Source organism: Aquarana catesbeiana, linkage group LG08, assembly GCF_042186555.1.
Source record: "Aquarana catesbeiana isolate 2022-GZ linkage group LG08, ASM4218655v1, whole genome shotgun sequence".
NCBI classification, from domain to species: Eukaryota; Metazoa; Chordata; class Amphibia; order Anura; family Ranidae; genus Aquarana; species Aquarana catesbeiana.
The window spans coordinates 282080212-282096242 of record NC_133331.1 but is presented as its reverse complement, the minus strand read 5'-3'; the positions used below and the strand labels follow the sequence as shown (position 1 = coordinate 282096242).

Here is a 16031-nt window from a genome sequence, read left to right as displayed (position 1 = left end):
CTTTAATTCTAGAAATGGTACAATTAAGCCCAGCTATTGGGTGAAACATGTCAGAAGGGGGAGGTCCTAAGTGTCTGTTTTTCTGTGACAATAAAGTTACACTTGTGTTGAATCCTAACGCATGTTTTTTTCACTTTACTTTGGATTTGTGGGTGGTTTGGGGCATAGGATGAGTCCCCTCTCTGCTTCTGCTATCCAGTCAGCCAAGAGGGTGACCCAGTGTATTGCCTTGTGATCGGTGAACCTTTTTCCTTCTTAGATTCTCTTCATCTCTCCTGGAGGTCCATTACTTTTCAAGTCACCTCTGACTCCTTTTACAGGTAAATTGTGCTGACGGTCTGACTTTACCACAGTTGCGGTGTTTCCTGGATCGTGTTAACTGCTCAGTTTTTTTTTTTTCTTTGTTTTTTTTACTACGTTCGTAAAGAAATAAATGTGGTTACAATTGTCAGCCAAGTGTCTGGTCTGATTTGTTAGATAAAGAGTCATTGTGTCAGATGGTCCAAAGAGGGGGTCTCCAAACTACAGGCCGCTGCAAGATTTTATCCAGCCCACAGCTAGGGTCACTGAGCACTTACACAGGTCTTCAGGTCCACCTTTGGTCTCTGTTTCCCCTCATCATCCACAATTTCCCCCAGTTCCTCCAATCTTTAGGGGGGGGCACTCTAATAAGGACTTCGATGTAAGGTGGAACTTGGTGGGGACCCTGTTGTAAGGGGGACTCTGATGTAAGGGATGCTCTGATGGGGACCCTGACATAAAGAAGAACTCTGATGGGGACCCTGATGTAAGGGGGCTCTGATGGGGACCTTTACATACGTGGGGACCTTGATGTAAGGAGGACTCTATTGGGGACCCTAGCATAAAGGGGGACACTGATGGGGACCCTGATGTAAGGGGGATTCCATTTGCGATGTTGACATAAGAGGGGACTCTGATGGGGACCCTGATATAAGGGGGGAGTCTGATGGGGATCAGAGAGGATGGAAAAATTATATTTGTTGTGATGCTGGCAACCATAGCAAGGGGTGACTTTCTGTGTAAGATTTATGAACTTTACTTTTGAAAAAAGTGTACAGAAAGCCCTGACACATACTTCACTGGACTGACCGTCATGAAAGGTGCTACACTTGACCTGAAATATATATATATATATATATATATATATATATACACACACAGTATCTCACAAAAGTGAGTACACCCCTCACATTTTTTTTAAATATTTTATTCTATCTTTTCATGTGACAATACTGAAGAAATGACACTTTGCTACAATGTAAAGTAGTGAATGTACAGCTTGTATAACAGTGTAAATTTGCTGTCCGCTCAAAATAACTCAACACACAGCCATTAATGTCTGAACCGCTGGCAACAAAAGTGAGTACACCCCTAAGTGAAAATGTCCAAATTGGGCCCAAAGTGTCAATATTTTGTGTGGCCATCAATATTTTCCAGCACTGCCTTTAACCCCCTTGGGCATGGAGTTCACCAGAGCTTCACAGGTTGCCACTGGAGTCCTCTTCCACTCCTTCTTGACGACATCACAGAGCTGGTGGATGTTAGAGACCTTGCGCTCCTCCACCTTCCATTTGAGGATGCCCCACAGATGCTCAATAGGGTTTAGGTCTGGAGACATGCTTGGCCAGTCCACCACTTTTACCCTCAGCTTCTTTAGCAAGGCAGTGGTCATCTTGGAGGTGTGTTTGGGGTCGTTATCATGTTGGAATACTGCCCTGCGGCCCAGTCCCTGAAGGGAGGGGATCATGCTCTGCTTCAGTATGTCACAGTACATGTTGACATTCATGGTTCCCTCAATGAACTGTAGCCCCCCAGTGCTGGCAGCACTCATGCAGCCCCAGATCATGACACTCCCACCACCATGCTTGACTGTAGGCAAGACACACTTGTCTTTGTACTCCTCACCTGGTTGCCACCACACACGCTTGGTACCATCTGAACCAAATAAGTTCATCTTGGTCTCATCAGACCACAGGACATGGTTCCAGTAATCCATATCCTTAGTCTGCTTGTCTTCAGAAAACCGTTTGCAGGCTTTCTTGTGCATCATCTTTAGAAGAGGCTTCCTTCTGGGACGACAGCCATGCAGACCAATTTGATGCAGTGTGTGGTATATGGTCTGAGCACTGACAGGCTGACCCCCCACCCCTTCAGCCTCTGCAGCAATGCTGGCAGTAATCATACATCTATTTCCCAAAGACAACCTCTGGATATGACGCTGAGCACGTGCACTCAACTTCTTTGGATGACCATGGCGAGGCCTGTTCTGAGGGGAACCTGTTCTGTTAAACTGCTGTATGGTCTTGGTCAATGTGCTGCAGCTCAGTTTCAGGGTCTTGGCAATCTTCTTATAGCCTAGGCTATCTTTATGTAGAGCAACAATTCTTTTTTTCAGATCCTCAGAGAGTTCTTTTCCATTAGGTGCCTTATTGAACTTCCAGTGACAAGTATGAGAGAGTGAGAGCGATAACACCAAATTTAACACACCTGCTCCTTATTCACACCTGAGACCTTGTAACACTAACGAGTCACATGACACCGGGGAGGGAAAATAGCTAATTGGGCCCAATTTGGACATTTTCACTTAGGGGTGTACTCACTTTTGTTGCCAGCGGTTTAGACATTAATGGCTGTTTGTTGAGTTATTTTGAGGGGACAGCAAATTTACACTGTTATACAAGCTGTACACTCACTACTTTACATTGTAGCAGTGTCATTTCTTCAGAGTTATCACATGAAAAGATAGAATAAAATATTTACAAAAATGTGAGGGGTGTACTCACTTTTGTGAGATACTGTACATATATATATATTTAATAGCATATCAACTTTATATAAAAATGGGTCATATATATATATATATATATATATATATATATATATATATATATATATATATATAATATAGGCCCCAAAAAGGCCGAAGCAGACCAAACCGACAAAGGTCAAACCAGAGAATAATGGAGATTCAGAATCATGTTAAGAATGAAAATAAAAACTAAAAAAGTATTTTGAAAAACAATTATGGGTATGATATATTTTGTATCAATCAAAGATAAAAAGGTAAGTTTCACGTTCGTTAAAGAGAACCAGTGATAGCAGACCAACCTTTAAGTTTTAAATTGCTATATTAATGCGGGTGTACTATAAAAAATATATATATATATATATATATATATATATATTTTTTTTTTTTTTTTTTTTTTTTTTAATTAATTATTTATTTATTTATTTTTTTATAGTACACCCGCATTAATATAGCAATTTAAAACTTAAAGGTTGGTCTGCCCTCACTGGTTCTCTTTAACGTGAAACTTACCTTTGATCGATACAAAATATATCATACCCATAATTGTTTTTCAAAATACTTTTTTAGTTTTTATTTTAATTCTTACATGATTCTGAATCTCCATTATTCTCTGGTTTGACCTTTGTTGGTTTGGTCTGCTTTGGTCTTTTTGTGAGCTGCGATGTGCATGACTGCCGCTGGGATCCTGGTTAAAAATGGGTAAACCAAGGTAATTAACTATAAATCATGTTTTTTCCCTAATTTCCTAAAACAAATTGGGCCTTGAAATGTACCTAACCTGGCCTAAAATGTTTCTAAGATATTGGTGCTAACTTACAGTATTTGTGATTTAGCTGAAACCAGCATATGCATGTAAAACCTTCCCTTCTCACCACCACGATCAAAATGCCCAAAACTTTTTAAAATCAAATGAATAAAAGAAATACTGCTTTTGAGACCCAGTGGCGTAATCACTAGGTGTTTCTGTTGGGCTTTGTCCCCTGTAAACGTCACAGCTCCCTGCCTTGGATCATCTTTTAAGATCCCGAGCGTTATATGAAAGAACACACCCTGGCATCCCTTTAGCTGTGCATGTTCTTCCTTGGTACATAAAAAAAAAAACAATCAAACAATCAGTGTAGCGCGGCACACTTGTTTTTTTTTATATATGCTTTAAACACATTTATGGGAATGTGAGAAGTGCTTGTGGCTGACAGTGAAATATATGTTTTTTGATGGCTGCTCACAAGATTTTTGTTTATGCTCTTCCTTGGTAGCCACTGGATGCTGCAGACTTTATCTGTTCAATCGGCTGATCGTTTGCCTGAGTGAACTTTATTTAGGTGATCAGCAGATTGCACAGCTAACGCCTGAAGCATCCAGTAGCCAGCAGAGAGGGGCATGCATATCTAAAGGAATGCTGGGGATGTGTTTATTCACAAAACAGCTGTAAGGGGATTGAGAAAGCTAATAGCTGTGAGAGGTAACAACAGTACAGATCAGAAGAGGGGTTTGATGGTGACTGACGTTCTTCAGACACAAAAAAGATGGCAGTCCGAAGATAGCTACTGCAACTTCAAATGTTTTTTTTTTTTTTGTGTAGAGATGCAAGTTTGTGTTTTTATTTGTGAAGATACAAGTTTGCGTTTTTTTGTGTGTGGAGATGCAAGTTTCCAGGGAATAGAGAGTAGAGAGAACTTCCTATGTATCAAGAGGGGTTATGGAGATGAGGAAAGCGCTGTGTCCTTTGTAATCCATCAGAAAGGAAGTGGGCATGGCTGATACCACATGCTCAAAGGACAAGGTGTTGTCAGCTCAAACAGGAACATAGGAGCACACTATACTTCCGACACATAAAGAGTTATTTTTCTGTACTTGCAGAGTTTAAAAGGATAAAACATGGGACAATGTACATGTGTTGCTGAGATGTATTCTATATATATGTTTGTGCCTTGGCATACTCTTTGACTGTCAAAGACCAGAGCCTGTACTGCCCACCCAACTTGAAACATTTGAGAAATGGAGAGGGCATAATCTCTACTTGCATGGAAGTTGAAGAGTAACTTTTGTTAAGAAAAAAACAATCCCCTCCGGCTGATTTATTTACACTGCAAGAAATTTAGCAAGCCTTGTAGCACAAACTTACCTTTAGTTGTTTCGAAGAAATAGCTGTTTGTTTCACCAGACTGATTCTGAATGGAAGGGTCTGGTTCGTAGTAATCAGCTGGTGCACTCTCAGTGTTCTAATGAGAAAAGCTGAGTGGTCTGTGGACCAGCCTCGTTTTGGATTTTAGGTGTTTACATGTTTAAAACAGTTTTTTTTGCTAGAAAATTACTTAGAACCCCCAAACATTATATATTGTTTTTTTTCTAACACCCTAGAGAATAAAATGGCGGTCATTGAAATACCCTTTTTTGCACCGTATTTGCGCAGCGGTCTTATAACGCACTTTTTTTGAATAAAAAAAAAAAAAAACAACAGTAAAGTTAGCCCAATTTTTTTTTATATTGTGAAATATAATGTTACACCAAGTAAATTGATACCCAACATGTCACGCTTCAAAATTGCGCCTGCTCGTGGAATGGCATCAAACTTTTACCCTTAAAAATCTCCATAGGCGTCGTTTAAAAAATTCTACAGGTTGCATGTTTTGCGCTACAGAGGAGGTCTAGGGCTAGAATTATTGCTCTCGCTCTACCGGTCATGGCGATACCTCACATGTGTGGTTTGGCCACTGTTTTCATATGCGGGCACCACTAGCGTATGCGTTCGCTTCTGCGCGCGAGCTCGTCGGGACGGGGGGTTTTAAAAAATTTTTTTTTTTTTTTTTATTATTTATTTTACAATATTTTTTTTTATTTTTACACTGTTTTAGAAAAAAAAAATGGTGTCACTTTTATTCCTATTACAAGGAATGTAAACATCCCTTGTAAGAGAAAAAAGCATGACAGGTCCTCTTAAATATGAGATCTGGGGTCAAAAAGTCCTCAGATCTCATATTTGGACTAAGATGCAAAAAAAAAAAAAAAAAAAGTCGTTTGAAAAAATGACATAAAAAAAATATGCCTTTAAGAAAAGTGGGCAGAGCTGATGTAATGACGTCGCTTCAGCTGTCCAATGGAGCCTCACTCGTCTCCATACCCAGGCACTGAAAGGTCCCGATCGCCTCCGCCGCTACCGACGGCTCCGGTAAGCGGCGGAGGGTGCGGGAGAGCGGCGGGAGGGGGGGTGGCACCTCTCCCGCCGCCGATAACGGTGATCTCGCGGCGAACCCGCCGCAGAGACCACCATTATCGTACACAGAACCAGCTCCTGTAAAGATGGATACCTTGGTTGTGGCAGCAACTGCTGCCGTTACCGAGATATCCATCTTCAAAGTGCCGACGTATATGTACAGGAGCTGGTCGGTAAGTGGTTAAAAGGCTTTATTCCTATGGGAAGTATCTCACCAAAACTGAAATTCCTATTGCAGGGGGTGCCTAAAATCTGACTTATAGCTTAGTGTAGACTTCTGGGAAAATCAGTGAGTCAATAATGCAAGCGGAAAATTATATTTCCAAGGGAAGTTCTGTACACCAACAACCTCCAGGTTGTCATATGGAATTTAATTCTACAGAAAATTACTACAGACGCAGATTGAATAGAAAAGGTCATTTTTATTAACATCAAATTATTGTGGCTTGTGTAGCAGTTGTACTTTACATGCTATATTATTTTTTTTCTATTTGCTAGATTTTTTTCCATGGAGTTACCCTTGAAGGCACCATGTGCAGCCTGGATCTAGAATACAAGGGGCTCCTCATAGAGGCAAGGACTGACTTTAAGACTAATACAGGTACCACAATGTACCTACAGTACATCTCTGCACTGTTGATGCCTTGGAGCAGGGGCGTGAAACTCAATTTTATCTCAGTCCACATGGGCATTATGGTTTCCCTCAAAAGGCCAGTTGTATCTGTAAGACTACAGGGTATATCAATTTACCCAGGGCTTTTTCCCCTCAGAGAATAGGTGAAGGAAGTCAACCACGCCCTCCCCTGCCAAACCGCATCAAATGGTGGGTGTGGACAAATTGCAGTAGGAGGATCTTAAAGGGGCAAAAAATACCAGGAGTGCTTTATGTGCAGAGTTCAGAGGTGCCCTATGTACAAAGTGCAGAGTTTGGGGGTGCCCTATGTACAGAGTGCAGAATTCAGGGGTGTGCTATGTATCAAGTGCAGGGTTCAGGGGCGTGCTATGTACAAAGTGCGGTTTTGGGGTGCCCTATGCACAGAGTTCAAGGGTGCAGTACGTACAGAATGCATGGGTGTGCTGTGTACAGAGTGCCTGGTTGAGCAGTGCACTACATACTGAGTACAGGGTTTAGGGGCGTGCTATGTACAGAGTGCAGTTTTGGGGTGCCCTATGCACAGAGTGCAGAGTTTAGGGGTACAGTACGTACAGAGTGCAGCGGCGTGCTGTGTGCAGGGTTCAGCTCTCTGGGCTGTTCACATCTCACTTTCACCCCTCCTTGCCTCTGACCTCTGCACTACTCTTCCCCACCCCCCACCTGTGCACACATCTCTCTCAACAGCCCTCATCCCCCCCCCCCTCATACGTTTCCCCGCATCTCACCCACCCGGCCTGGCTCTAGTACCTTCTGGCAGTGTAGTCAGCTCTGCCCCCCCTCACTTGCAGGACAGTCATTGGTTGGAATCTGTGTACCTGGGTACAGGTGAGGAACACAGTGCAGTTTACCAGATGATGCCCCATCCTACACCACTGCACCTGCGTCTGCATCTCCCTTATCCCCACCGTGATTGCAGGAAAGCAGGGATCTGTAAGAGTTTCCACCATGGTTTGGCTGAAAGAAAAACGCTGGGTGCGAGGGCCACATGAAATTACCTGGAGGGCCGGATTCTGCCCGCGGGCCTTGTGTTTGACACATGTGCCTTAGAGATAGTGTAGGCCAGGGAAGGATGACTTTCTTTGTAGTCTCACCCCTCCCAGCAGCACATACTCACCTACTTTTCAATCTCATTCTGCATTGCTCGGAAGCTGGTAAAAAAAAAATAGTACTTTTGTGTATAGTGGGTGCATGTAACTCTCTCCCCTTCCTCCAACATCACAATGTTGTTCGCTTAGTGACCTACAGCTTATACAGAAATTCCATCTTCATTCCCTGTGGCCAGGCAGAGTTTTGGAGGAATGAAGAGCAGGCTGGACAGGGGGGAACGTTAAGCAAATCTGTTGCTTTGCTCTGCACATGCTTACAATTAGCCTGCCATGCCCCAAGAATTCAGGGCTGTCCTTGACATCACTCTTGTTGGTTCTGGAACACTCCAACCCTGAATCTAGCTCTTCCACCTTACGGACAGAAATGTGAACCACTTCTCCAGACTTTTGGCCTGATGCCGGTTTCTAAACACCATGTGCCCCCAAAGCTGAGTGATGAGCAGACCCTCTGGTCCTCAGAGATAGGGGTGCCAGCGTATGTGTTGACTTATCCCCCAGTGACAGATGGATGATATACTAGGAAGCTGCATCCCCAACCTGACAACAGTGTGGATATAGCTGCATAAAATGGCAGCTCTCCTTCACAGGCCACGCCCCCTTCCAACGCGTTTCACCTTACCGACCGGGGGCTTAGTCATAGAGACCATGTGCCCGCTAACAACAGAGTTAAGACATTCCCCACTGAAAAGAGTTCCCAAATCCGTCACAAGAAGGCGCCTCCTTGGTGGTGCAGGATCTCTCCTGAAGAAAAAATCTTGACTGGTTATTAAAGCATTTCCCGAGAGATTGGTGATGTTTGTCTAGGTAGGTTTTCCGGGAGAAACACTTGCCACATCCAGAACAGGAATACGGCTTCTCCCCAGTGTGAGTTCTTTTGTGAACGATAAGATGAGTCCTCTGTGAAAACCGCCTCCCGCATTCCGAACATGGATACGGCTTCTCCCCCGTGTGAACCCTTTCGTGCAAACTGAGGACTGACCTACGGATAAAAGACTTTCCACATTCAGAGCACGAATGCGGCTTCACCCCGGTGTGAAGCTTTTCATGCGTAAGCAGAGACGACTTCTGGGAAAAACATTTCCCGCATTCAGAGCAGCAAAACGGTTTCTCTCCCGTGTGAGTTGTCTTGTGGGAACTGAGGTGGCCTCTCTGAGAAAAACTCTTCCCACACTCTAAACACGAGAACGGTTTTGCCCTTGCGTGAAGTCTTTTAGGTCGCAGAGCAGCTGTTTTCTGTTTAGGACATTTCCCTGGTTCAGAAGAAGCTTCTCTGTCTCTGACATGGCTGGTCTGATGATGATGGAGAAGATATTTTTTAATAAAACATTTCCCACATTCGGGACACAGATAGGTCCTCTCTGTCCTTTGAGGTCTCTGCTCAATGAAATGTTCACTGGTGGTATAATATTCGCTATGAACAAAATGAGGAAACATTTCAGCTCCTGTAGGACATGTGCCATGGATGACAGAATGAAGTTCATCAGAAAACTGGGTCTCGTTCCATGGATAAGATGAAAGCTCTCCATGTTCCAAAAGGAGATTTGAAGTAATGGGGTTTTCTTCTGGAAAATCTGGGGTGAGGTAATCATCTCCTACTTCCCCACCTGGAATGATGACAGGACTTTTTTTCATGCTGTCGTTTGATCCACCTGAAAGGAATAGGAACATGGTGAATTGACTTCTCGGAAAACTTTTGAAAAATTGAGGTAAGAGGAACTTACCTTTCCATTTTTCGATGGGTATATCACAAAAAAACATTCTCACAGGCCCAACGATCTAATGATGTTCTGAGGGATCAATCATGCCACTGCTGCATATCAGGTCCTGCACTGCCATTTTAAGCTGTGATGTCATCAGGAGCTGTTTCTACTGGGGTTTTGCAGCTGGCAATAGTGCCCCATCATTGGTTTTAGTGTGAGGAATAGTGTCTTATTGTTGGTATGAGTGGGAGTAATAGTGTCTTATTGTTGGTATGAGTAGGAGGAACAGTGTCCCATCATTGGTTTTAGTGGGAGGAATAGTGCCTTATTGTTGGTATAAGTGGGAGGATCAGTGCCCCATTGTTGGTGCCAGCGGAGGGAATAGTACCCTATCATTCATGCCAGTGGGAAGAATGGTGCCCCTTTGTTGGTGTCAGTGGGAAGAATAGTGCCCCATCATTGGTGCAGTGGGAGGATTGGTGCCCCATCATTGGTTTTAGTGGGAGGAATAGTGTCTCATTGTTGGTATGAGTGGGAGGAACAGTGCCCTATTGTTGGTGCAAGCGGGAGGAATGGTGCCCCATTGTTGGTGTCAGTGGGAGGAATAGTACCCCATCATTTGTGCCAGTGGGAGGAATGGTGCCCCATCATTTGTGCCAGTGGGAGGAATTGTGCCCCATCGTAGGTGCCAGTGGGAAGAATGGTGCCCCATCATTGGTTTTAGTGCGAGGAATAGTGTCTCATTGTTGGTATGAGTGGGTGGAATAGTGCCCATCGTTGGTGCCAGTGGGAGGAATAGTGCCCCATTGTTGGTGCCAGTGGGAGGAATAGTACTTCGTTGTTGGTGTCAATGGGAGAAATAGTGCCCCATCGTTGGTGTCAGTGGGAGCAATAGTGCCCCATCACTGGTGTCAGTGGGAAGAATAGTGCCACATCATGGTGTCAGTGGGAGAAGTGGTGTCCCATCATTGGTGGCAGCTGGAGGAAAAGTGTCCCAAGGGCCAGATTAAAGCAAACAAAGGGCCGCATCTGGCCCCCCCCCGGACCACAGTTTGGAGACCACTGTTCTATAGGGATCCACCATGCAGCTGCTGCACACCGGGTCCTGTGCTGCCACTTTTACCAAGAGCCAGCTGTCTCTTCTGGATTCTTTCAGCCAGCCACCTGATGAAGTGCATATGCCGTGTCATTAGGGGTGTGGCTACAAGTGCCAGAAAGAGACTGCTGCCTCCCTGTTAATGTGCCACAGTGTTAGCACAGTAGCACACCCTGTGGCCTCCTACCCTGTTTCCCCGAAAATAAGACCTAGCGTGATTGTCGGTGATGGCTGCAATATAAGCCCTACCCGGTTTCCCCAAAAATAAGCCCTACCCTGAAAATAAGACCTACAAGGATTTTAACTAGGGCTTATTTGGGGGGTAGGGCTTATATTGCAGCCATCACCGACAATCACGCTAGGTCTTATTTTCGGGGAAACGGGGTAGGATGCATTCCGTGGTTATTCGTAGAGGCTGAGAGTAAGTGAAATGTCATAAATGCCTAGGCGAAAATCTAGGAAGTGTGAAGTGAATTCCCTGGGACAAGATGGTGGAAAGTGGCGGGGGAACGTGAAGGTCCTCTTTAAGGGGAAGCATGTTACAAGAGCTCACTCTAAAACTTAAAGGATAAACGCTCTCTAAAGGAAAGAAATCCTCCCAATAGGATAATTTTCTAATTTGGTGTTACAGATGGACTTGCTTGTTTGTCATTGGAAGGAATGGTGCCCCATCATTGGTGCCATTGGGAGAAACTGTGCCCCATCGTTGATGTCATTGGGAGGAATTGTGCCCTTCATTGGTGTCAGTGAATAATATAGCACCTCAAGTGCTGGATAAAAGCAAGCAAATGGCAGCAGTCTGGAGACCACTGATCTAGAGTCTCTAAACTGAATAAGTGGGTGATAGATCCCTTGGGATATGTCCTTCACAATGATTCTCTACTTCTTCTATTACACAGTACTGCCAAATAACTTAACTTCTACTTGAAAGAAATAGGATCTTCAATTAGAAATAGATCAGGCCTAGACAAGGAGCGCATGATCCTTGATTTATCTACCCACCCCCTGTAATAACCTAATATAGCAATGTGGCGCTCAATAATTCTTACTACACAACCAAGCCTTCTAGTGTCTCCTAAAAGTAACAATTTTATATACAGTATGTGAAAGGTAACCTATGATGTTGCAGCTAGTGAGCAGAGCAGCCACTGGTATCTACATCAGGGTTTCTCAACTCCAGTCCTCAAGGCGCCCCAACAGGTCATGTTTTCAGGCTTTCCATTAGTTTGCACAGGTGATTTGATCAGTTTTACTGCCTTAGTAATTACCACAGCTGTTTCATCTGAGGGAAATCCTGAAAACATGACCTGTTGGGGCGCCTTGAGGACTGGAGTTGAGAAACACTGATCTACAGGATAAAAGGAAGAGATCAGATCATGAGTCTAATAGAGGCTGATGTCTCCTGACTCCCCCACTGGGCACATACTGTCTCCTCATTAATGTCTACTGACAGAGGAGGGGGGAGAAGAAGAGATTGTTGTAGTGACTGAACAAGGAGAATCTGGGACTCTTCTCTGGATTTAGTGTTTATTACTCACCTGTGCTGATCTCTGGAGGTATTTCCTCCTCCTTACATGGCTCATCATCCATCACATATGGATCTTCTGCTTCATTACCAACTTCAACTTTTACAGCAATCTGATGTTCACCCTGGACAACCCAAAGGAACCATAATTAATATTATTCAAAACCAGTAAAGATCACCTATAATAGGCTGACTGTGTTATGGACTTCACAAACAGTGGAAGTATATTGGACATACAGGTACTCAGACATTTATGCTGGCCACTGAATCCCTAAATCCCAACATTTACACACTGCAGCCATTCATGGAGATTCAAGGGGTTGACATGCTGCAGGCACCACTTGTACTGGCTTATCAGGGGGAAATATACGTGATCAGAGAAGGTTTTCCAGCCTTTATTTAAAACAACACACAAGTTCATCCTACCTGATCCTTCTGAGGGATCTTCTGATGTTCCTGTGTGGAGTCCCGGGAATACAGAGGACGGGGACAACTCTCTGGGGGATTTCTGTTACTGGATCCATCTGTAGGAAACACACACACTGACTGAATATATTGGGGTTGATTTACTAAAGGCAAATCCACTTTGCACTACAAGTGCACTGAAAGTGCACTTGTAAGTGCAGTCGCTGTAGATCGCCGTAGATCTGAGGGGAAGCTCTGAAATGAGGGGAAGCTCTGCTGATTTTATCATCCAATCATGTGCAAGCTAAAATGCTGTTTTTTATTTCCCATGCATGTCCCCCTAGGATCTACAGCGACTTTACTTCCAAGTGCACTTGTAGTGCAAAGTGGATTTGCCTTTAGTAAATAACCTCCCTTGTTTCTATGTCTTTATATCAGAGGATGTGTGTATCTAGGTGAATCCTCAATAATCTTCTCTCCTTTACAATAAAGTCTCCTCTTACCCGGTGATGTGAGGGGCAGCAGGTTCTCCATCATAACGTCCTTGTAGAGATCCTTGTGTCCTTCTATATACTCCCACTCCTCCATGGAGAAATAGACAGTGACATCCTGACACCTTATAGGAACCTGACACACACAATGATACAGTCACCATCCAGACATATCCCTTGTCTGTTACTGGATAATGTCCCAGAATTCCCACCACCGCTCACCTCTCCTGTCAGCAGCTCAATGATCTTCTGGGTGACTTCTAGAATCTTCTTGTCGTTGGTTCTCTCATATATCAGAGAGGGTGATGGGGGATCATCAAACCTCTTTATTAATGGTCCATAATCCTACATAATAAGATGATAATAAATATTACACAAAGACGTGGCTACCTGCCCAGTAATACCCCTCACCTCTGCGGTCAGGTCTGTGTCTTATTAATAGAGATAAGAGTGATGTCATGTGACTTCCCAGAATCCTCCTCACCTCTCCGGTCTGGTCTGTGTTTTATTAATAGAGATAAGAGTGATGTCATGTGACCTCCCAGAATCCTCCTCACCTCTCCGGTCAGGTCTGTATTTTATTAATAGAGATGAGAGTGATGTCATGTGACCTCCCAGAATCCTCCTCACCTCTCCGGTCAGGTCTGTGTTTTATTAATAGAGATAAGAGTGATGTCATGTGACCTCCCAGAATCCTCCTCACCTCTCCGGTCAGGTCTGTATTTTATTAACCTTCGGAAGATCTACCCCTCTTCATGACCAGGCTATTTTTTGTGATACTGCACTGTGTTACTATAACTGACAATTGCGCCTTCGTGCAACGCTGTACCCAAATAACATTTTTGGCCTTTTTTCCCCACAAATAGAGCTTTCTTTTAGTGGTATTTGATCACCTTTGCGTTTTTTACTTTTTAAATGACAATTTTGAAAAAAAAAAATTTTCTTTACTTTCTGCTGTAAAACATATCCAATAAAAAAATGTAAAAAATCTAATTTCTTCATAAATTTATTCTAATATGTATTCTGCTACGTATTTTTGATAAAGAAAAATCCCAATAAGCGTATATTGATTGGTTTGTGCAAAAGTTTATCTACAAACTATGGGACATTGAATGGTAAAATTGCCTTCGCGCTGGTGGATGTGACAAGTACTGATAACTAAGTAGTGTAGATTAATAAATAAATATTGCTGCAAAATAAAAGTGCTCACACAACCACTTAATGAAATGATAATTAAAGGAGATTTCGCGCAATATTTACGTGAGTAATGTGAATGGAAGTAGGGTGAGGACAAAAGTGATTAAAGTATTGGTAACTGTGATAATGTTAATTAGGATCTATGTTTTAATCTAAATTAAAACATAAATCTATTATCACTGATTACCAGTAAAGTGATAGTGCTGTGTTTAAAGTGACTACGTGCAAGTGGTTGAAATAACAAAACGACCATAAGGTGACAACTAGCTAAGATACCATAAATAAATTGATGCAAATAAATATTAGTGAATAAATATCCTTAATTAAAATTAATTTTTAACTGTGGATAATTAATAAAGTGCAACCCATCAAAAGGATAAATATATTATACACAGAGAAAAAAAATCAACAGTTAACTATAATTAATGCAATCTTCATGCTGTTAAATGTGCCTAAAAAACATTTGTATGCTTGCAAATGTAAGAGCATATATCAAATAAATATCTCCCTTTGCTTATAAACAATAATACACTAGTGGAGCCTATCTTCTCTCTCCCTCTCCCTTCTCTTTGTCTCCCCCCCCCCCCTTCCCCCCTTTTCTCCCCCTGGGTCTGAGCTGCACCAGAGCGGAAGAAATAAGGAGATAACAAGGAGAATTAAGCAGCAAGAAGGAGAAGTTTTCAGACAGTACTTCCACACCTCAAAAAGCATATTACCACAGCCTGATTTCTACTATTTTAAGGTGAGAGTTCTGAGAGACTGAACTAGGAGGCACCACTATAGGAACAACTCATTCAACACATAAGACATACACAGATCTGAATGGAAGGACTTTTTTACCTCTGCAATAGCGCCACCTATCTATGAATTTATGAACTGTTCTGTTTCAATTCTACAATGCTGTCATCACTTTTTTAGGCACATTTAACAGCATGATGATTGCATTAATTATAGTTAACTGTTGATTTTTTTTCTCTGTGTATAATATATTTATCCTTTTGATGGGTTGCACTTTATTAATTATCCACAGTTAAAAATTATTTTTAATTAAGGATATTTATTCACTAATATTTATTTGCATCAATTTATTTATGGTATCTTAGCTAGTTGTCACCTTATGGTCGTTTTGTTATTTCAACCACTTGCACGTAGTCACTTTAAACACAGCACTATCACTTTACTGGTAATCAGTGATAATAGATTTATGTTTTAATTTAGAGATCGTAGATCCTAATTAACATTATCACAGTTACCAATACTTTAATCACTTTTGTCCTCACCCTACTTCCATTCACATTACTCACGTAAATATTGCGCGAAATCTCCTTTAATTATCAAACTATGGGACATATTTATGGAATTTTTATTTGTTTATTACTAGTAATGGCAGCAATCAGCGACTTATAGCAGGACTGCGATATTACGATGGACAAATCAGACACTTTTTTGGGGACCAGTGACACTAATACAGTAATCGGTGCTAACAAATATGCACTGTCATTGTACTAAGGACACTGGCTGGGAAGGGGTTAACATCAGGGACGATCAAAGGGTTAACTGTGTCCCTAGCCAGTGCTTGTGTACTCTGGGGGAGGTGCTTGCACTAGAGGAAGGCATGGATCCATGTTCCTGCTTTGCAATGCCTTCCCTAATGACAGAATGGCAATCTGCCTTGTATACATAGTCTAATGATCGGCCGGTGCCGGCGGACATTGAGTCAGCGGTACCCGCAGATCAGCTCCCACTGTGTAAAAATCACAGGGGGAGTGGATCACCGGTGGCGCACACGCCCCAAATCCAGAAGTGCAGGAT

General features: G+C 42.7%; 1 protein-coding gene across 1 annotated transcript in view; it reads right to left on the bottom strand.

The window, feature by feature from the left end:
• Positions 1–16031, bottom strand: part of LOC141106757 (uncharacterized) — a 168518-nt gene that overhangs the window by 151146 nt on the left and 1341 nt on the right. Inside the window, exons 3-7 of the mRNA XM_073597684.1 lie at positions 13245–13367; positions 13035–13158; positions 12553–12650; positions 12140–12251; positions 8479–9454 (exon numbers count right to left, since the gene is read on the bottom strand). Coding sequence (XP_073453785.1) covers positions 8479–9454; positions 12140–12251; positions 12553–12650; positions 13035–13158; positions 13245–13367 — 1433 coding nt within the window. The remainder of the gene's footprint in view (positions 1–8478; positions 9455–12139; positions 12252–12552; positions 12651–13034; positions 13159–13244; positions 13368–16031) is intronic.